Source organism: Ambystoma mexicanum, chromosome 14, assembly GCF_040938575.1.
Source record: "Ambystoma mexicanum isolate Mex_15411 chromosome 14, UKY_AmexF1_1, whole genome shotgun sequence".
Taxonomy (NCBI): Eukaryota; Metazoa; Chordata; class Amphibia; order Caudata; family Ambystomatidae; genus Ambystoma; species Ambystoma mexicanum.
This window is the reverse complement of record NC_090940.1, coordinates 517,860,239-517,882,010: the sequence shown is the minus strand read 5'-3', so window position 1 is coordinate 517,882,010 and position 21,772 is coordinate 517,860,239. Positions and strand designations below refer to the sequence as shown.

The window sequence follows — 21,772 nt, the reverse complement described above, 5'->3', positions numbered from 1 at the left end:
GCCTAGTAATACAGTAATTGTATTTAGTTAGCGATGCCACACAAGATGATGACTCTTAGGAATGAAAACAGTTGGTTAGTGTAACACTAGCTGGGGTTAAGGTTGTAGAGGCAGTTTCTTCGCACAAGGCTTTTTAGTCCAAAACACACCCCTAGCTAAAAGCAGTACTGAGAAGTCTCAAAGTCTTGATAAGCAGCAGAACAACAAACTCCTGTGGATATTTTCTAGTCTCTAAGATGCATGAAGATAGAACCAACGTTTGCGACCCTGTTAAAGGACTCGCTAAAGAGACGCAAGAAGCATCTTGGTTCAGAGGTAAGGGGGTTGCCCTGGACACCTGTATGTGCACTCCAACGCTCTGGAGTGACTTTTCGGATTTAGGTAAGCAATACCCTTTTCCCAACAGTACCTTTTGGTTTGAAGAAATGTTTGTGGCTGGATTCTCCTCGATGTGCCAGCGCTGGACCCGACCTCCGGATTCCTTGGTCTGATGACGAAAGACAGTACAATGGATGGGATATCTCAGCAGCAGTCTCAAGGAAGGACCTCTGGCACGGATTTCAGCAAGTTCTCTGGTATTCTGCAGCACCAACAAAGGGCGCAATTCGCCCGGTCAATAGTCTTCAGTTCTTTAAGTACTGCACTCAGGTGAGGGGATTTGGATGAGTTGGATTGTATCTCTGGAGGTTCACCTGGAGCTAAGCAAAGACTTGGACGGATTTGTCATTTCCACGACGATGCTCTTCAATTGAGTCCAAGGTCTCCTGGTATTGGGGTTCCGCAGTTCTGGAAACTCACAGGACCTCGGGAAATGGCTCAAATCAAAGTACGTCTTGGGACTGGTTGTTTCCACCAGTCAAAAGGAAGGAGGAGTCCTCTTCGGAGTTCCTCTGTCGCACAGAAAACAGGGTCAGGACAGCAGTGGCCACTCCACGGTTTTGCAAAGGGTCTGCAGGCGTATCTGGTTGTGGTCTTGTTCGGTTACTTCAGCTTCCAGTCGTCGACATGCTTTTCACCTTAGGAACCTCACCTTTTATTCAGTTTCAGCACACACTCCTCTGCAATCTATCTCAGCAGTTTAGAGAAAGACGGTTTGCTGTCCATTCAGGACAGCCAGACCCCCGGTGGGAGCTGGTTCCATTCAGGCACTCAATTAGACAAAGAGCAGGGGAGTGAAAAACTCCTCCACCACTTTCTGCCTGCCCAGACACACTGGAGCCTAGGCGGGAACACCCAAGTGTTCCTGCCAAAGGCAAAACACACACACATAGCTCCCGTTCCAGAATGGTAGAAGAAGGGCTAACAATGAACAACACTCTAGAAATGGTGAAAGAAAGGAGCCACCAAGTTAGTACTTAGGTGACCCTATTTTGCACAACCGGGGCTATAGACGTAGCCTGCTGTAGAAAATCACACAATAGTTGGTAGAACACGTCCACTGCCACCAGCCATAACTAGCAGGTTGTCTATGTGACTAAAAAGTCACAGGAGCAGAGAAAAGGGGGATACTAGGTACTCCCTTGGCACTCCACATAAGGTGGTGTGTGCCAATCTCTCAGAATATAAAGATTTAGGAGAGATAAAAGTATCTCTCTATCCTTAAGAACTGTAGTTGCTCTAGGATAAAGAAAAGAATCTCAAAGGAGGACCCAAAGGGTTCCCAGCAACACTCCCCATAAGGAGCTGTGTTCTGCAATAGTAAAATACAGATGCCTTAAAGGGATATGGAGGAAAGTAGACTTCAGGACAGATAAAACACAGAGATCAGAGTTCCAAAAGACAGAGCCCATACGAATGAATCAGTGGAAAAAAGCTCCACTCATTCAGGATTAAGGAAAAAGGTCCCGAAGTCCAGCAAAAAGTGCTGGGTGTCTCACTAGCAGAGGAGATGAAGCATAAAAATGATAAATCTCTGTAACAAAATGGAAGCCAGATCAGTGCACTCAGCTACAGGAGCAGAGCTATCTTTAGCTACACTGTGGTCGGCAGTCCAGAATCATCTGATCCCAGAGACGCCATCCACATGTTTGTACCCCCACCCTTAGCAGTCGCCTATGTCTCCAGAACAACTTGGAGACTTCAACAAGGAAAACATCAATCCGCCACACTTTTTAGAATGCCCGGAGTGCAGTCTGTGCCAGTGACCGAACAATAAACAGCCGCCCAATTAGTGCCAAATGCCTTTTTAATTGTTGTTTTTTTTATAAAAAAACACTTGAACAAACTACTCAAGCAGAGTCCTAGTATACGCAAAACACAATTTGACTACAATATTCCAAGTTCCTTCAGAGCAAAATCCATATCTTTGTAGGTTTGTAGCTATGATCTTTATTTTTGAAGATTGTCTAGAAATCTCTCTCAACTAAGAATATAATAAATACATGGTCGATTGTTGTCTTAACATGTTTGCTGTGTTTTCATAAAAACAGAAAATATGGGGGAGGAGGACGTGGCTAGGCAGCACCCCATGCGGTCTTGCTTCCCTTGAGCTCCATGCCACAGCGCCCAAGTCAAGTAATTTCCCCCTTATAACGGAAGAATTTTCGCCCGAGGAGCATGTGGAATGGTTGTGCGACTTTTACTGAGCTCGGATCCCCCGAACTCTTTACCCGGAGCCTTATTTTAAGTGAAGAGACTTGCCGGCGAGACATCCCAAAATAGCGGCGCGCACCACCCGGATTAGCCCCCGAGACGAGGAGCCCCGCACTGGACCACGCGGAGTCCTCTGCAACAGATCGAGAGACCCGCTGGTGGATCGTGGGGCGAGAGGAGTCGGTGAGACCGACAGGAAAGGGAGAGAAGCAGCAACGAGGGAACCTTCGGCCGGGAGGAGGAGCAGCGTTGGTGTCGCAGTCAGCCCGCGCTGCCTCTTCCGCGGCCGACGAAGCTCTGGCTGAGAGGGGAAGAGCGACTGGGGAAAGTGAATCCCGTGGAACCCCGGCCACGCCAGAAACGCGGCGCCTGCTCGGCCTGTCCTGGGGGCGCAGAGCAGGAAACACACCGGAGACGAGAAGCGGCGGCGCGGTGACAGTGAACTGCCGAGTTGCCCTCCCGAGAGCTGGCCCAGTGGCTGGTGGCCTGCGGCCCGAAAGGAGAAGACTTCCGGAGGGGAGGTGAGTCCTGTGCCCCCTGCGGCCCCAATTGCAGCAAGGCGCCGACCCCTGGGTGCTCCGTTCGGAGTGGCGCAGGGAGCCGGAGACCGTGCCTGGAAGGGTCCCTTCCCTCCCCGGTGGGTCGTGAAGTTGACGGCCCGTGAGCGGCCTGGGAGGACTGTCGCGGCGCGCCGGATTGGAGGGGGAGTGGCCCTGTCCCCGCTGCCGGCTGGACCTGGAGCCTGGTGGACGGCCTGGTAGCGGAGAGGGGAGCTTTCGCCGCCTCGCCGGCCCCGGGCGTTCTACGGTGTTAGGGAGAATTCTCTGTAAAGGCTAATTTCCCAAACCTAGTGAGTCCCCCAGCAGCTTTGCTGGATTTTTGGGGTTTATTTTTTTCTCCTGCTAAGAGTGAGACTCTTTTACTCCCACTCTTAGACATGATTTGAGGTGTTCCTTTGTCTTTCCATGCGTTTTATGGGCTATGGGGTCTTTTACTCCATAGGGTCTCGTGTGTTTTTGATGTGGGTTACACACCACCCTCCGTGCCGTAACCCAGGGGTGTCGTAGCGACCCCCAAACATAGACTCCATACCCTGGGACTGACTACTGTCTCCCAGGGCATGTAAAGTCACCATTGGCTTTACTAGTCCCAAATTATGAACAGAAATCAGTACAAACCATCATATTGTGGACGTACTGGTCCACAATACGATTGCCCCGGGGTCTGTTGTTTGAGGGAGTACGTCTCCGTCCCCCCTGATCGAGTTTTGGCTGGTGGCAGTGGATACTACTTTTTATATTCGACCGCGAATATATCTCTATGGGATTTTCCCATTGTTCGAGGCTACCAACTTTAATTATTTAATTCCTATAGCCTCGAACATACCGCCGATTTATTTATTTAATATTATTTCACCGGTTAGTATTTTTTGCCAGAACTCGATTCTAAAATGGCGTTTGTGTTCTCTTCTGTGACTCCAACCCAAGTCGAGCCCTTTGTTCCACTTTTTGGCGGGCCTCTCCACAGAAGCCTCCAAAAGTGGTGCCACTCTGTCTGGGTACCACAGGGGGTTTGGGAGGGGGTTTAGGCACCCTGGACTGAGTTGCCTTGGCAACTCAAGTCACACTCTTGTGTGATTGGCCCAATGTTTGATTGACAGCTAGGCTGAATAAATGGGGGTGTGCTGCATAAAAGCAGGGCTTTGGGGACTGGAACTTCAGAAGTCGCCACAGGACCTAAGAATCCGAGGAGGGAGAAGCTGAGCCGACCTGCAACGACGACACCACTGGTGGAGCCCTGCTGAACCGTCTCACCACTTTTCCCGACGACAGAGGAGATCTCCAGTCCGGAGATTCTTCTTCCTTTGACTGGTGGAGATAACCAGTTTTGCCTTCTTTTCACCTTCCTGGAGCATCTCGTGGCCGCCTTGCCCATGCCAAGCACCCCGGCAACCGGAATACCACGGCTTACCACTACCGGGAAGAGAAGGGTAGTACCTTTTTAACCGAAGAACTCCGCGGCTGGTTTCTTCCCTGGCAGTGCAACGACCTTCATCTTTCCTCCACGGCGAGACCTCCTCTCCCTCTGGACGAAACACCGACTTGCACCCGCTGCCAGGAACAACTGCCCCCGCTGGAGCTTCCTTCACACTTAAGGTACTGTGTCCCGCCTGGCTTCCCTTGCGACAGATCGTTCGGGGTGACAGTAAAGCCTCGACTTTCTAACCTGGGCCCACCTGGGACAACCTAGCTAATTTTTCCTGACTTTAATTTCATCCTTTGTGTGCGAACTATCTACAAGACTCTTTGGGCATAACCCCACTGTGGGAACCTGGACCCCTTCTGCTTGCTCTCTCCAAGAGTGGGCCTTGCAATTGACTTCCTTGCTCTCCAGTAGAACTCTGCCTATCCTGCTGTGGTTCTTTAAAAAGTATTGAAATTTGTGTGCTTTCATAACTCTGCCTTTTTCCCTCCCTTTTTAATAACTTATTAGAGTGCCATCTTAGGTTAAGCGCTCACCTCTGTCTAATAAGTAATTAGGGTTGTATATATATAATGGTGACTGTGTGCTGAATTTACTTACCTCTTTGTGCTAGTGTAATCTACAAGTGTGTCTTTAAAATAAATAATTATATACTTTTACACCAAAGCTCTGGTCAGTGTTTGCTTGTGCTACTTTATCTCTGTACCTATTGTGTATACTCTATATACTGCCCAACTCTTCTTGAGGGAAGTCTGACTGCTTAGCCACAGCTACCAAGTGAATCTGTGTGGTGCAGACTGCTACCAAGTGGGTTTACTGCCAAACACCTGTAGTCTTAAATCTTTTGCAGTGGTCCTTAAGGGAACTGCACAGGTTTCTGCCTAACATACGGCGCAGTAATCAAGGAAGACATATCAGAGGACCGCAGAGAAATGGGGACCGGGCGAGCGCGGGAGCCCCGGAGCAGATGGGGATAGCAGGTACTGATTGATGGGAACCTCAACATTAAAAAGAGAACTCTGGAGGGCAACTTCAACGGATGAAAACGGGCACCCCATTATATAATTCAAGCCTCACACACCCTGGAGGGCTCCTATGAACAATAAAACACACGTTGAGAACCTCTGCACGCCTCGCCCTTGGTTAGCACCCGGGGGTTCTGTGAAGGCAAATAGGCGATATCGACAACTTTGTCAAGGGATGCCCAAAACAATAGCTAAAAAGAAGTCACGCAGCATTCAGGCCTATTTAAAACCACAGCTCGGACACCCACTCCACACAAGCACCATCACGGCCGAAATTCACCCGCTCCCACCCCTGAAGCTGTCCGCCAAAATGGCTGTATCCAGGGAGGATCTGGAGAGAATGTTTACGTCATTTAAACAGGACATCACCCAAGAAATAAAAAAGGAGATCAAAACCTCCAAGGACTCCCTGGCCCAATCACTGGCAGATCTTACATCCCACCTTGGGAGACTGGAGTCCAGAGTCCACGATCTTGAGAATGTAACCTGCGAGCAATCTCATGACAGTAAAGAATTAGCGGGAACAGTAAAGGCCATCGAGGAGCACCTTGAAGAGATTTGGGCAAAACAGGCCGACTTAGAAAATAGATCAAGGAGAAACAATGTGCGCCTACGGGGGATCCCCCGGAAGATTCCCGATCGGGACTTGGCTGAATACGTAGAGATATTCTTTAGAACCCTCTTAGAGCTGCCACCAAACGAGGACTTGAAGCTAGACCGAACTCTTCGGCCCAGATGAAGAAAAACCTAATTCCAGATGTACTCGCTCAAATGCACTTTTATCGCCAAAAGGAGGATATCATGGCTGCAGCCAGGGATTCAGATTCATTACGGTTTCAGGGTACTGAGATCCAACTATTTCAGGACCTAGCTCCTTACACATTGGCGCGCAGACGGCGACTATAGAAAGTGACATCCTGGTTGAGGGACCGGAAAATCTGCTACTGCTGGGGGTTCCCGTGTAAGTTGATGTTTGAACTACATAACGAACATCACATAATCTCTTCAGAGGAGGAAGCGAAAGGTTTAATGGGTGAGACACCACCCGGGGATGGGGCCCCTAATCCACGATCCCAGGAAGAGAATGGCTCTGCCTCATGCATCCCACCAAAAGCTAGGCGGGGAAGGTCCCGGCGTCGATCACAGCACACCACGACCCTAAACCGTGGATCTGACCCAGGGAAAGCACCTGAGCCCCCAGAAGAGGCTTCACCTCCAGCATCATCGGAGGGAGAGAGCTGGGCAGCAACTTGAACAGTTCAAGGGTGGGAGATTGAAGGTTCTCTGAGGAGATGCTCATCTTTTGGACCCCCGTTGGGCTTTAGTGAGCACCCAGGGAAGGTGATTGAATTCACGGGATGGGGATTTTTGGATAACTTGGAAATCTCTCTCTGCTCTTGAAGAGCACTTGGGAACTTCTCGTTGGAAGTTCAACTGAAGCAGCAACAAGAGACTAACAGCGCAACTGCAGGCTGAGAGGGGCTTGGGCGTTCATGCACCCCCCCCGCCCTCCCCTTGATCCCATGTTTAGATTAGCTTGAGTTCGGGCTTGAAAATTCTGTTTAAAAAGTTGACTTGGGCGTCGGAATAGATGGCGCCCGACATGTTTCGTATTAGGTTTAAATTACCTTGGGGACTAAGGATAATGCAATTTTTGAGGAAGGTAACATGCTCATTGGTTATTACCTGTTTCTATTATAATTCTTCTTTTGTTTTTTTTCCCTCTACCCCCGCCTTGAAGTTGGTAGGGGGACATTATGCTTTGATTCACCACAATACTCAGTCACATTGCACTGCAAAGTTCAACCCAAGAAGTTACACCTCTTCGGATTTGGCCAAGAGAGGCTGCGTAAGGAAAAATCTTGTGCGACTACACCATGGCAACCTCTAGCTATAAATTCATCTCACTCAATGTGGAGGGGTTAAATTCCCCCCTGAAACGCAAAGCCCTCTTCCACAGATTAAAATCCCTAGACGCATCATTTCTGTTTCTCCAAGAGACCCATTTACAACCGGCTGATGAATTCCACGTTAAGATCTATCCCACCAAATTTTTCGCCTCTAGCAGGATGAAGAAGCGAGGGATTGCCATCCTGGTGCGCAAGGGGATTTCATTTAAAACTCATGGAGTAGACCGAGATGAGGAGGGGAGATTCTTGTTGATCAACGCCATATTCGATGGCCGTAAAGTCACACTGATTTCCATTTATGCCCCCAATAACAACCAAAACTAATTCTTCTCGAAGGTGTCAAAAGCTGTATTTGATCATGCCGAGGGGGGAAGTGATTTTAGGAGGGGATTTCAATGCTGTGGTTAACCCCTTAGTTGATAAAACTTTTACCGCCAACAGCAAATGATGGGAACAACTTTAAGGCCCTCACCTCCCTGTTGAAAGACCACTCCTTGATTGAGGTATGGAGATACTGTCACCAGGAAGAAAGGGATTACACATTTTTTGGTGGTCCACGGGGGATTTTCAAGGCTAGACATGTTGTTTATATCTGATTCACTGATCCAATATGTGCTGAAGATGGACATACTTCCCGAAGTGTTAGCAGATCACTCCCCGGTCCTGCTGGCCATAACCCCCCTCAGACCGGTCCCGCCTATGAAACCTGCTTGGAAGCTAAATAACTTCCTGTTAGATGACCCATTGATCCGCGCCCACATTAGAGAAACTATAGAAGCATACTTCAGCGAGAACGACACAGGGGATGTGAACTGGGGTACGATTTGGAATGCGAGCAAAGCAGTACTCGGGGGGCATTTAATAGAACAGGCAACACAACGAGGGAGAGCTAGGAGACTATTGAGAGAGCAATTAGAAGGAGAAACACTCAGACTTGAAGAAGCACACAAGAAGAATCCCTCCCGGTGCTCATTGAGGGACCTGAGGATGGCAAAAAAGGCCCTGGAAGCGTATCATATATGGAGGGCGGCTTATGGTATGATCCGCACCAAACAATTTTTTTAGACAAAGGGAAAAAAAGCTAACAAATTACTGGCAGCCAAACTAGGTAAACAAACTAAACAAAACAGAATAGATTTCCTGCGAGATAAATCAGGCAAAGACACATACTCTGAGGAGGGCAAATTCTGCATTATAGAAGACTTTTTAAGGGAACATAAAAGCTCACACAAGGGAGACCCGCAGTCCGTCAAAGAGTTTATATCCAAGGCGGATCTTCCACAGCTGCCTCAATCCTCATTAGAAGTCTTAGACACCCCAATATCGACGGAGGAAGTCGAATTCGCCATCAAAACTCCCATCCTGAGCTGGGCAACTCAAGTTGATCCCCCCCCCCAAATGGCAAGAAATTGAACAGTTGTTCGCAGGAGCTCCTCTTTCTCACCTCCCCTTTCTACCACGGGAAGTATGGGGTTCCCGGAGGCCCCTTCTCCCAACTACGAGCTCCACACTCCGATGCTGGGACAGGCAGACAACTCTAAGATGAATCGCCCCGGGACTGGGCCTCCTAACCCCGATTATGCAGAACCCACTGTTCACCCCAGGGCTCCAACCTAAATCATACCTTAGCTGGTCGGGAGCGGGCACTCTGAGACTACAGGAGCTATATGTCGATAATGACCCCTTAACTTTTATCCAATGTAAAGAAAAATACAACCTCCCAGAAACTGAGAGATTCAGATACATACAACTTAGACACTGGGTCACTAACCCGACTGTTATAAAGGCGGCCTCCAGGCAGCCCACGGGCCTAGAAGTAACAGTTGCGGAGGGACAACGCTTACACAAAGTGGCAACCTGCTATCGTCTGCTAGAAAATGCCCCAGAGGAAGAAAAAAGGTCTTACATGTTATCATGTGAAGGGGATCTAGGGAGAGAGAGATAGCTCCAGAATCATGGCAGAGAATTTGGGATAGGGCACATAGGTCCTCTAGATGCACAGTTATTAGGGAGTGCGCACTTAAGATATGTTATCGATGGTACTTCACGCCGCAGAGACTGCATGCAATGAATGTAGATTACCCTGATGATTGCTGGCATGGTTGCAGGGCTAAGGGGGATCTGGGACACATGTGGTGGCATTGCCCGATCATTCAATCCTTCTGGCTAGAGATCAGGTCCAAAATTAAGGATATCTGTAGCACTCGTCTCCCCTTGGACCCACTAATAATGGTGTTGGGCGACACCCCAGATGACGGATCCTAACCACAATCTGGTCCCAGAGCGCGGCTAATCACACAACTATTAATGGCGGCCCGTCTCATGCGCGCTTGATTCTGGAAAGAGCGGGAGGGCCCCCACATTGCGCACTGGTGGGTCAAAGTCTGGGATATTCTGGGAATAGAGAAACTAACGGCTGCCATGGAAAACAGAATGGACACATTTCAGAACATTTGGGGTCCATTCCTAGACCATGTGAAGGAAAAGGAACACATGTTCTTCCAACCCAGACTGGTTAAATTCCTCCTTCAACCCTGAACATCTCGGGAATAAGGGGATGATGTACTGGTTTGAGGGCAAAATAAGGGGATTCTGAGGGACACAGAGGACAATACTTGGAACTAATGATGAAATTGATGAAGGGGGTAATCTGAACTGAATCTAACTGCATCTAATGGTGACTCTGATGAAGGTGGTAACTTAAACTAATGTTTCCTTAAATCCTTATTTTTTTGCCTTCTTCCTCTCTTCCCTTCTTCTAACTAAGTACGCTACGGAACACAAAGCTGTAATATTATACCCCAAAGGATATCTATGAAACACATTTATTAACAAGAACTATAGAGAGGTTAAAATGAAATGTTAATGCATTGCCATGAATTAATTGAAGTTGAATGAACAGTGACAAACGCTGATCTTTATGAACTTTATGAATTGCAGAAATTGATTCTATGGACAGGCGCCAATGGGGCGACTGACCAATGTCTTGTTTTAATCAACCAATATTGCCACTGACTTGTTTTTTGATGAATTCAATGTTTTTGATGTTTCAATAAAAAAGATTTTGCCCCAAAAAAAAAACTGAAAATATACGTGAATGTTGTCATTCTTTTTCCAAGGTATTCTGCCTAAGAGCTGGTCACTCTACACTGTACCCGTTGGCTTGACTGTTATCCTGTGGGTGGCTGATTTTAGTGACCGAATCAAACAGCTGCAAACTATCTCACAAGCTGCTGCTTCTGGAGGGGCCAAAGAACTAAAGGTTTCTTTTTATTAAAGATCTTTTTATTAAAGATATTATTCAAGTTAAATGCATTCTCAGACATTTTCTCTGTGGACAAATATTCAATGTTTTTTCTATTAGTTATTTATTCTGTCAATCAAATCAAGCTTTATTTTAGAATGTTATCTATGTCTTTATTCTTATTACAAATTTTAGATAAAAAAGCAGTAGAATATACCTACCTCTACCAAGTAAAATTACATATAAAGGCTTACTTTTCAAAGATTCTCAATTGGAATACAAAGTCATTGGGCCTCATCACGACTTTGGCGGTAACCCTTAAATCCGGCGGTCGCGCTATTACCGCCGGATTTAAGGGTCCGCCAAATGAGGACTTCGGCGGATTTCGCCCCAGCTATGAGCTGGGGGGGGATTCGCCGAAAATTCGCGCTATTACCGCCGGCGGGAAATCCGCCGGCGGTAAGAGCGCGAAAATTCCCCACTGCGCCCAATGGGGAATGGGGCATTCCCGAATGGGCTCAATGGGGATTAACATTACCGCCAAACTCATGATCCGGCGCTATTGGCGCCGGGGAGTTCGGCGGTAGGGCTAATACCGCCAGCGGTAATACCGCCGGCGTTACCGCCAAAGTCGTGATCAGGCCCACTGTGTTTACATTGTTATTTAATGGAAAAAGTTGACGAATTAGTTTACGGCAGACAGGTTTACTCCAAAACTGCATCTCTCAACATATATAAATCATGAGAATGCTTTAAGATCTACAACAATCCAGAGTTTGCCTTAGATGTAATCAGTTCCCAGAATCTAGCTGATGGCTTTGCCTCCTTCGTCCAAAGTAAGCTCAAGCATCTGGATCCCTCAACGTATTCACTCTTCGACACTGTACATGACATCAAGCAGCTATATGTACCTCAGACCATGTCTTTAGTTCTTTTTTCCATGTCTCTGAAACGCAGCCACTATGCTTCACAGAACATACTGGTTGCGTTTTTCTCTCAGAATCACCTGCAACAAAATCTTCTAAAATATCTCTACTCCTTAACCCTTTGTTTAAAGCTTTGTGGAAAGCGAAACAAAGATGTAGCTAACGGACCCACGTCACTGGGTGTGGATTGTGCACTCACTTTTAAAGATTCCTCTTTTGGCAACTTTCCCTCCAAAGTTCCTATGGACCCCCAATCTTTGTGCTTTCTTTTAAACCTGTTCTGACATTTTGGGGAGAAGGTAAAGCCTTCACACACCCCCCCCCCACATATCCTCCCCCCTTGCCTTTTGCACATTTTTTATGGGGAAACTGATCAGTTCTTCAGACTATCTTTACTGGAAAACTGTGTCCCATTTTGTCTTTTACCTTTTGTAACTTTTTTTTAAAAAAAATTGTACACCTCATCTTGCAATGCACTACAATGGGGATACTTTTGTATCACCCTAGCCTTTTACACTTGGGATTCTTGGTTACTTCAAGTATGGTTAGTATAGCCCATTGTCAACACGCTCTTCTTGGAAGCAAGAGGACGCAGAACATCACAGGTTCGAATCCCGGGTCCGCCCTTAGAAACATCTTCGGTATTAAGCAAGTTATAAATAACCAATTATTATTCTAAAATTAGATGTGCCCAAAGACAAGCTGGTGACAGCGATTATATTTTTACAATGTGTGTTATTTCTGCTGTGCATATTCGCATTTACTGCTACTAAAAGTGGCTAGGGCCCTAAAATGGCCATGCAGCGAGATTTTCGCTTGTTCTTTGACCATATTGTAGTTTGGCTGCCTTCCTTCCTTGCCAGGTCTGGAAATCCCATATAAGGTCGTGCATTTGCCTGGGAAAGCTGCTGCTTTCGTGGTCTAGTGCTCCCTTTGTGTGCGAGTGGCCCAAGAAGTGGGTGGGACTGTTTGGCCCCACTCCACATCTGTGGTGCCAGAGAATCTGGGTGTGGGGCATGAGTGAAACCAATAGTTATCCCTGATTGGACAACTACTTGCTGTTTGAATGGTGTAGATGCTTACATTGGTGGGCTTGGACTTGCTTCCATTCTGGCTTTTGGATAAGAGGACGACTCCTGCAGCCATTTCTTCAGATCATCATTGTAGCCAAGAATCCCTTGTAGAAGAACAGCTGACTGAAGAGCTGACACACTCCCGAAGAGGCCTTGCATCCCTTCCTGCATCTGGGCCAATTAAGCCCAGCCGGACTACCTGATCTGCGATGGCCCTGTGCGGTGCTTCAACCCCTGGACTGGTGGGTATTGGGACAGATTTTCTAAAGTCCACCTCAGTAAGACTTTCTAAGACTATCCCTTGGGCAATACCGAAGACCACTCCAGGTACTGGTAGGTGGCAGGGAAGCCATGCTTATTTTAGGGCTGTAGGAAGGTACAAAGAACTTGTAGCATAAGTATGGTCCAAAGACACCCTTATACACTGATTTATTGTAAAGAATAATAATTTATTTTATGTATACACAGAGGGAATTCTTTAGAAAGGCAAGTACTATTTATTGTAAGTCATAAACACAATATAAAAAGCAACACAATACTTCTGGCAAGTAAACCAAAGTATAAAACGCATTTAGAATAGCATTATGCAATTTAAGTTGACTAAAACCACATTATTAGACTTTTATAATGGCAGTATGCAATTCAAAGTAAGCAGACCCTATTGGTAGTAACTTATTACACTTATTCTGTTTCAAGCAATAATACAGTTATACCAACAATGGTACTTTCTGTAATAGTGGAGCACAATTCAAAGGTAATACTTTTCAGAATGGTAGTATGCACTTCTAAGCTAAGTAATAACGTTGTAACCTATTCTATTTCAGGTATATACAGTTACAGCACCAAAAAATAGAATGTAAACACATGGCAACGCTTGTAAAAATTCCTCCACAGATGCCTTATGCTTTAGTTGTCCTTCCCTAATCTGGGGCACGAGTGTTCTCAGAGGCAGAAGGGGACCCTGGTGGTCCTCCAGTTGTGAACCGTAGACAGAACAGGAACGGGCAAACTGTAGGAAATCAGAGTTCCAGATGATATCTTATTAGAACAAATAAATTACTTTAGAGTCGGTAAAAAGGTTCAAGGACTTCGTAGAAGTCTCCCTATATGCGTTATAGCGTTGGGCCTGGGCAAACGTTATGAGCAAACTCCAAACTACACGAATCGCCACCCTAGCCACACAAAGAATTTAGGTAAGTATTACCTCAAGCCACACAGTACCTCAGCAGTGAAGAAGAGCTTGCAGACTGACACCTGCATGATGCTGCAGCACAGGTCCCGGTCTCTGGATTCTTGGTTGTGGTGATGAAAAGAAAGGACACTGGATGGGAAATTGCAGCATCTGTCGAGAGGAAAGTCTCCCAGCAAAGGGTTCTTCAGTGCTTCCCCCGGCTCTGTGGATTTGGCACATTTTTTCAAGGTACCATATGAAGAACGGTTGTCTGCTCGATTTGTCTCACTATCTCGGTTCAACACTCTGGTGAGGGGATTTCAAGGAGAGTCCACCTAAGTATCATCGAGATTCATTCACAGGAAGACGATGCACAGAACCCGGCCTCAAGGTCCCAGGGTACTGGCGGTTTGTAGTCCAGGAAGGTTACAGCTTGTCATAGGAGGGCTCAAAATGCAGGTCTTCTTAAAACTGATTTTTCCCACCAGTCCAAGGGTCTGAGTCATCGTCTTCGGGACTTCTCTGTCTCATGGAAGAAGGGGAACAGGGGTTGTTGGTGCACACCAATTTTCAGTACATACTCTTCTATGCAATCAAGTAATTCAATTGAGGAAAATTCAAGTTGCAGGGGGGGGGGGCGGTCCTGGCACAGAACCAACACTATATACAAGTATTGTGTAAAACTTGTGAATTAAATCCTTAACTGTCACTTATAGTAGTATACAGTGTGCAGGGGACGGGAGGATTCTACCTTTGGATCCTCTTCCCTTTCTCATAGAAGAAGGGGTCAGCACAGCAGGCGACTGCGGTCGCTGGAATCAGCTACAGCCGTCTTAACTTCTGCTTCATCGGATTCAGCTCCAGTGGTCGACTTGTCGGCAGCTTCCAGATCCAGGCCATTTATCCAGGAACCCAGCCAATCAGTACACATGCGACATTCAAACTTTGGGGGATGGCTGTCCTTTCAGTTTCCAGGCAGGCATGCCATAAGACAAAGGGCCGCAGAGTTTCGGACTCCTCACTCGTTTCTTGTCTTCAGACGCTCTCGAAAGGAGCCTCCGCGGGCTACACAAAGGATTCCTGCCGAAGACAAAAATCAAACCAGGACCTCCCAGAACGGCAGAAGGACCAACACATTAAAAATGGCAAAAGAAAATAGCCACCTTTCTCGATGCATTCTGTGCATTACTGCGGCTGGGTTGACCGCCTGCGAGTAAATTTGACACAATTCAGTAGAACACGTCCACTGCCACTAGCCATAAAGGTATGCTTGAGGAGCAATGAGAAAGGGGATACAAAGGATCCCCTCAGCACTCCACATACTGGTGGGTGTGCTGATCTCGCAATATAAAATGAAGAGAGGATAAAAATCTCTCTACTCTTGAGAACGTGTTCTGCAAGGTAAGTAAAGGACTGTAACAGAAATGTAACAGAACTAGTGAGAAAGGGGATAGATACTATGTAATCCCTCCGCACTTTACATAAGGTGGGATGCACTGATCTCACAATAAGAATTGTAGAAAGGATAAAAAGTATCCTACCCTTGGGAATATTAGTTTACACAAGGTGCAAATCAGAAAAAAAGTTAAAAGAAAGCCCAAGGGGCGCCCCAGCAACACTGCACAGAAAGTGCTGTGTGTTGTGATGATAAAATGAAGATGCCCAAAAAAAGGTTAAAGGAAATTACGATTCCAAAAATAAAGTATGGAGAGTCACAAAAATGACTTCCGTGGAAAGAGTAAAAGAAAGGGTGAGTGGGGGGAAAAGGTTAAACTTTTTGTTGGACTTGTGGATTTTTCTATGTACCTCAGAACATAGAAAAATAATCCACAAGTCCAGCAAAAGAGTCTCACAGGTAAGGGAGATTTAGCCTAAATATGAAAATCTAACCTAATAGTGGGGCCACCCAGTCTGGACGTGTTCTTGAGGTTCCAAATGTCCTGAGCCTTCGGAAGTGTCCCTAGACCACCCAGTGGACTGGCCAGCTCTCCAGTGGGCTACCTCGCTAGAACCGTCTCTGTTCCACGTTTGCACCCGGAAATGTGGTCGATTTTAGGGAGAATTCTCTGTAAAGGCTAATTTCCCAAACCTAGTGAGTCCCCCAGCAGCTCTGCTGGATTTTTGGGGTTTATTTTTTTCTCCTGCTAAGAGTGAGACTCTTTTACTCCCACTCTTAGACATGATTTGAGGTGTTCCTTTATCTTTCCATGTGTTTTATGGGCTATGGGGTCTTTTACTCCATAGGGCCTCATGTGTTTTTGATGTGGGTTACACAGCACCCTCCGTGCCGTAACCCAAGGGTGTCGTAGCGACCCCCCAACATAGACTCCATACCCTGGGACTGACTACTGTCTCCCAGAGCATTTAAAGTCACCATTGGCTTTACTAGTCCCAAATTATGAACAGAAACCAGTACAAACCATCATATTGTGGACGTACTGGTCCCCGGGGTCTGTTGTTTGAGGGGGCACGTCTCCGTCCCCCCTGATCGAGTTTTGGCTTGTGGCAGTGGATACTACTTTTTATATTCGACCGCAAATATATCTCCATGGGATTTTCCCATTGTTCGAGGCTACCAACTTTAATTATTTAATTCTTATAGCCTCAAACATACCGCCGGTTTATTTATTTAATATTAATTCACCGGTTGGTATTTTTTGCCAGAACTCAATTCTAAAATGGCGTTTGTGTTCTCTTCTGTGACTCCAACCCAAGTCGAGCACTTTGTTCCACTTTTTGGCGGGCTTCTCCACAGAAGCCTCCAAAAGTGGTGCCACTCTGTCTGGGTACCACAGGGGGTGTGGGAGGGGGTTTAGGCACCCTGGACTGAGTTTCCTTGGTAACTCAAGTCGCACTCTTGTGTGATTGGCCCAAGTGGTGAGCCGGCCGGCTCACCACTTAGCATGTTTGATTGACAGCTAGGCTGAATGAATGGGGGTTTGCTGCATAAAAGCAGGGCTTTGGGGACTGGAACTTCAGAAGTCGCCACAGGACCTAAGAATCCGAGGAGGGAGAAGCTGAGCCGACCTGCAACAACGACACCACCGGTGGAGCCCTGCTGCACCGTCTCACCACTTTTCCTGACGACAGAGGAGATCTCCAGTCCGGAGAGTCTTCTTCCTTTGACTGGTGGGGATAACCAGTTTTGCCTTCTTTTCACCTTCCTGGAGCATCTTGTGGCCGCCTTGCCAGTGCCAAGCACCCCGGCAACCGGAATACCACAGCTTACCACTACCGGGAAGAGAAGGGTAGTACCTTTTAACCGAAGAACTCCGCGGCTGGTTTCTTCCCTGGCAGTGCAATGACCTTCATCTTTCCTCCACGGCGAGACCTCCTCTTCCTCTGGACGAAACACCGACTTGCACCCGCTGCCAGGAACAACTGCCCCCGCTGGAGCTTCCTTCACACTTGAGGTACTGTGTCCCGCCTGGCTTCCCTTGCGACAGATCGTTCGGGTAACCGTAAAGCCTCGACTTTCTAACCTGGGCTGGCCTGGGACAACCTAGCTAACTTTGTCTGACTTTAATTTCATCCTTTTTGTGCAAACTATCTACAAGACTCTTTGGGCATAAGCCCACTGTGTGAACCTGGACCCCTTCTGCTTGCTCTCTCCAAGAGCTGGGCCTTGCAATTGACTTCCTTGCTCTCCAGTAGAACTCTGCCTACCCTGCCTTACTGTGGTTCTTTTAAAAGTATTGAAACTTGTGTGCTTCCCTAACTCTGCCTTTTTCCCTCCCTTTTTTTATGACTTATTAGAGTGCCATCTTATGTTAAGCGCTCACCTCTGTCTGAAAATAAGTGGTGTTTCTCACTAAGACTTGTCTAATAAGTAATTAGGGTTGTATGTATATATAATAGTGACTGTGTGCTGAATTTACTTATCTCTTTTGTGCTAGTGTAATTTACAAGTGTGTCTTTAAATAGATAATTATATACTTTTACACCAAAGCTCTGGTCAGTGTTTGCTTGTGCTACTGTATCTCTGTACCTATTGTGTATACTCTATATACTGCCTAACTCTTCTTGAGGGAAGTCTGACTGCTCGGCCACAGCTACCAAGTGAACCTATGTGGTACAGACTGCTACCAAGTGGGTTTACTGCCAAACACCTGTAATCTTAAATCTTTTGCAGTGGTCCCTAAGGGAACTGCACAGGTTTCTGCCTAACAGTCGACTGCTTGTGGAATGTCTCCTTCCTGCCAAATTTCAGCCTCCCAGCTTCAAGGAATCCTGTCCTGGAAGGACTTCTGCAACCATGACTGGAATGACGCCATCCATATGTGTGGTGTGGCTGTCGCTGGAACTCTTTCCTCCATCCTGAAGAGGGCTCCACCGGTGAATCTTGCATTACTCTATTACCAAGGGTTGCACTCTGCTCCTGGAGCCGACGAGAAGAATCCTTGCACCAACAGCTCCGGGGCACCTCTCACTGGGACAGATGGCAGGAAATCCAAGCTCCCAGCGAACCCGCTCCCTTGTCGACTCGCCAAGTCATCTGGGAAAATGGTAGTTAGGGGCGAAAAGAAAATGCAAAGCATGTGTCTCACTCATGTGCTCCATAGGATAAGATTGAAAACAAGTCTTTGTATCTTCTGTGGCAGGTCAGAAGAAGGACACAGACTCAGATTAGGCATTCTGCTCATGACTTTATTAAAGGATAGTTCCGGGACTTTTTTTTTTATTGTCCCTACGGTTCGGCCATGTGTTTTTAAGCATAAATCGGTAGATCGTAGAAAACTTTCCTATGGACCTTACCCGACTTTTCGTCCATTAACGCACTCGAAATCAGCCGCCATTTTCTGATAATCCTATCATTTCCCCCCATCGACCTGGCTCACCTGCTTTTGCGGCAATAAATCAAATCCCCCGCCCCTGAAACAGACTTTATCAAAACATTCATATTCCCCGCCTCTATCCGTGACGTGACTGTGCTGCGTAGGCAAACGCGCCCAGGCGTCTTCTACGCGACTCCACACAGAACCCGGAAATCAACACAGATCAGCTCACAACACAGCGCGCCACAATTGGGAATATGAAACTGTACTTTTAAATCAAACCGCAAGATTGTAAATTTGGTAAAGTACATTTATTTGACATCAAATGTTTTGAGAATATTCAGCGATTTTCATTTTTATTTGCTCACGTTCCAAAAAGTTCGTTTTGAGGCACGCGATGTTCCTTTGCTGTACACAGGGTCTTAGATCATCTCACAATACAGCGCCACAATTCGGAATATGAAACTGTGGTTTAAAAGCAAACGGCAAGATTGTACATTTGGCAAAGTACATTTATTGGACATCAAATGTTTAGAGAATATTCAGCGATTTGCATTTTTCTTTGCTCTCGATCCAAAATAGTTCGTCTTGAGGCAAGCGATGTTCGTGTGCAGTACACAGGGTGTTGGTTTACGATAAAATAAGCTCTTCGGTCGCACTGATAATCGCATGGCTGTTCCAACAACGAGGCACTAGGCCACCACAACGGTATGTATGTTGCATCTAGCCATTAGTACCGCGTAAGGGCATACTTGTACTTGGGGATCGTCCCATAAAATGGTCAGGGTGGTAACGTTGTTCACGCGGAGAAGCAACTGGCGGTTGTAAAAGCCATCCGCCGGTGTCTGGTACTCGTGACACAGACAATAATGAAGGATGTACCTGTTTTAAAAACATAAAAAATGAAATTAGTCTCACCATCAGATCTTTATTAAAATTATTCATTTTATATATTAGGTCGGGAAATTATTTCATAGCTAGGACAGTGCAACTGGGTATTATACGTCATTTCCAGTAACCCACCCCCTCTCCTCCGCCTTTTTCAGAGCCGCCTGAGCGCCAGTGGACCACTTCGTCACTGATATGATATAATATGGCATTTGCAATGTGCCTATACACAAGTGTTTCAAGGCGTGGCGAGGCAGGGAGGGGGGGGACAAGGAGAAGACAGACAACGATCCTACTAGGCCAGGTGTCATTCAGATCGCGCAAGTGCAGGGGTAGGGGGAAGGTAAAAGTGCAAGGGGAAGGGGAGGGGTGAAGTGGAGTACAAGGTAAGTAGCATAAAATAATAAATACATAGGGCCAGCTGGTGGCGAGTGCAAGGTAAGTGCAGAACAAGTGCTGGGAAGGGGGGGCTGTAGGATACTGAGACAGTCCCCCAGTGCAGGGGTTGACAGGGAGGCAGTGCAGGTGGAGAGTGGAAGGGCCCAGGACCGAGGTCGCAGACAGTGGACCAGTTGTAGCAGGGGAGAGGGAGAGAGAAAGCAGAAGCAAAGAGGAAGGTTTTGAGGTGCTTCCGTAAAAGGAGATGGTTCTCCTCAAGATAGTGCGCGGTACAAAACAATATGCCACATAGAACGAACAAGTACAACTTAACCCGTCTTTAAAGCTACTGTATAGTAACTAAATTGCGGTATAAACTCATCTAAAGAGTTACTTACATTATATTTGCATTTTCCATTGTGTCTGTGCGTAGGGCAGCCCCGAAATGCCACTCCTTCTATGCCGACGTTATTTCTTCTAATGAACGAACATTAAATGGCTATCGTTTCTGAAATTTTATTCATTATCGTTTCTTACGTTATTGCACCACACCCCCAAAAAGAAGTCTTTCGGGATGGTCCCGGCCTGTCAAGGTCAAATAACAATAGAACCTTATACTGAGTCGTGGGCCATTCCGGCACCCGAGCAAAAAATCAAAGCAGCTGACCTTCACTTTGAACGAGCACACATTCCTAGTTAGCTACATTCAGTGTAAGGCCATCTCACAGGACTTGAAATCTACACTCCATCTTTGCATTTTGTCTGCGTGCTTTGCAGCCCCAGAGAACCATAAATACGGAGACATTCTATATTTTTTGAAAAATGATTTATATTACTGTTTGGTTTAATTTAATGCGCAAATGAACAAGGTTGGATAGACACATTGCATGTACACTGAGCAATCACTTTTATTTACACAATACATAGCTACACATATTCAATGGGCCTGCGACATGAGGAGACTCGAGAGCAAAGTCACAGGTGACACCCTGGTGGTTCGGACTACTGCACGGTGAAGGGAGGGGCAAGGGTGGAGAGACACATTGCATGTACACTGAGCAATCACTTTTATTTACACATTACATAGATACACATATTCAATGGGCCTGCGACATGAGGAGACTCCAGAGCAAAGTCACAGGTGACACACGGGTGGTTCGCACTACTGCACGGTGAAGGGAGGGGCAAGGGTGGAGAGACACATTGCATGTACACTGAGCAATCACTTTTATTTACACATTACATAGATACACATATTCAATGGGCCTGCGACATGAGGAGACTCCAGAGCAAAGTCACAGGTGACACACGGGTGGTTCGCACTACTGCACGGTGAAGGGAGGGGCAAGGGTGGAGAGACACATTGCATGTACACTGAGCAATCACTTTTATTTACACATTACATAGATACACATATTCAATGGGCCTGCGACATGAGGAGACTCCAGAGCAAAGTCACAGGTGACACACGGGTGGTTCGCACTACTGCACGGTGAAGGGAGGGGCAAGGGTGGAGAGACACATTGCATGTACACTGAGCAATCACTTTTATTTACACATTACATAGATACACATATTCAATGGGCCTGCGACATGAGGAGACTCCAGAGCAAAGTCACAGGTGACACACGGGTGGTTCGCACTACTGCACGGTGAAGGGAGGGGCAAGGGTGGAGAGACACATTGCATGTACACTGAGCAATCACTTTTATTTACACATTACATAGATACACATATTCAATGGGCCTGCAACATGAGGAGACTCGAGAGAACAGACAATCAATTACAATCATTTAAACCGTGATGT

The 21,772-nt window shown here is 46.7% G+C and overlaps 1 protein-coding gene across 1 annotated transcript in view; it reads left to right on the top strand.

Moving 5' to 3' along the window:
* DYNC1H1 (dynein cytoplasmic 1 heavy chain 1) overlaps nucleotides 1-21,772 on the top strand; it is a 2,031,190-nt gene that overhangs the window by 1,890,694 nt on the left and 118,724 nt on the right. Inside the window, exon 75 of the mRNA XM_069637760.1 lies at nucleotides 10,630-10,772. Within this exon, the coding sequence (XP_069493861.1) occupies nucleotides 10,630-10,772 (143 nt within the window). The remainder of the gene's footprint in view (nucleotides 1-10,629; nucleotides 10,773-21,772) is intronic.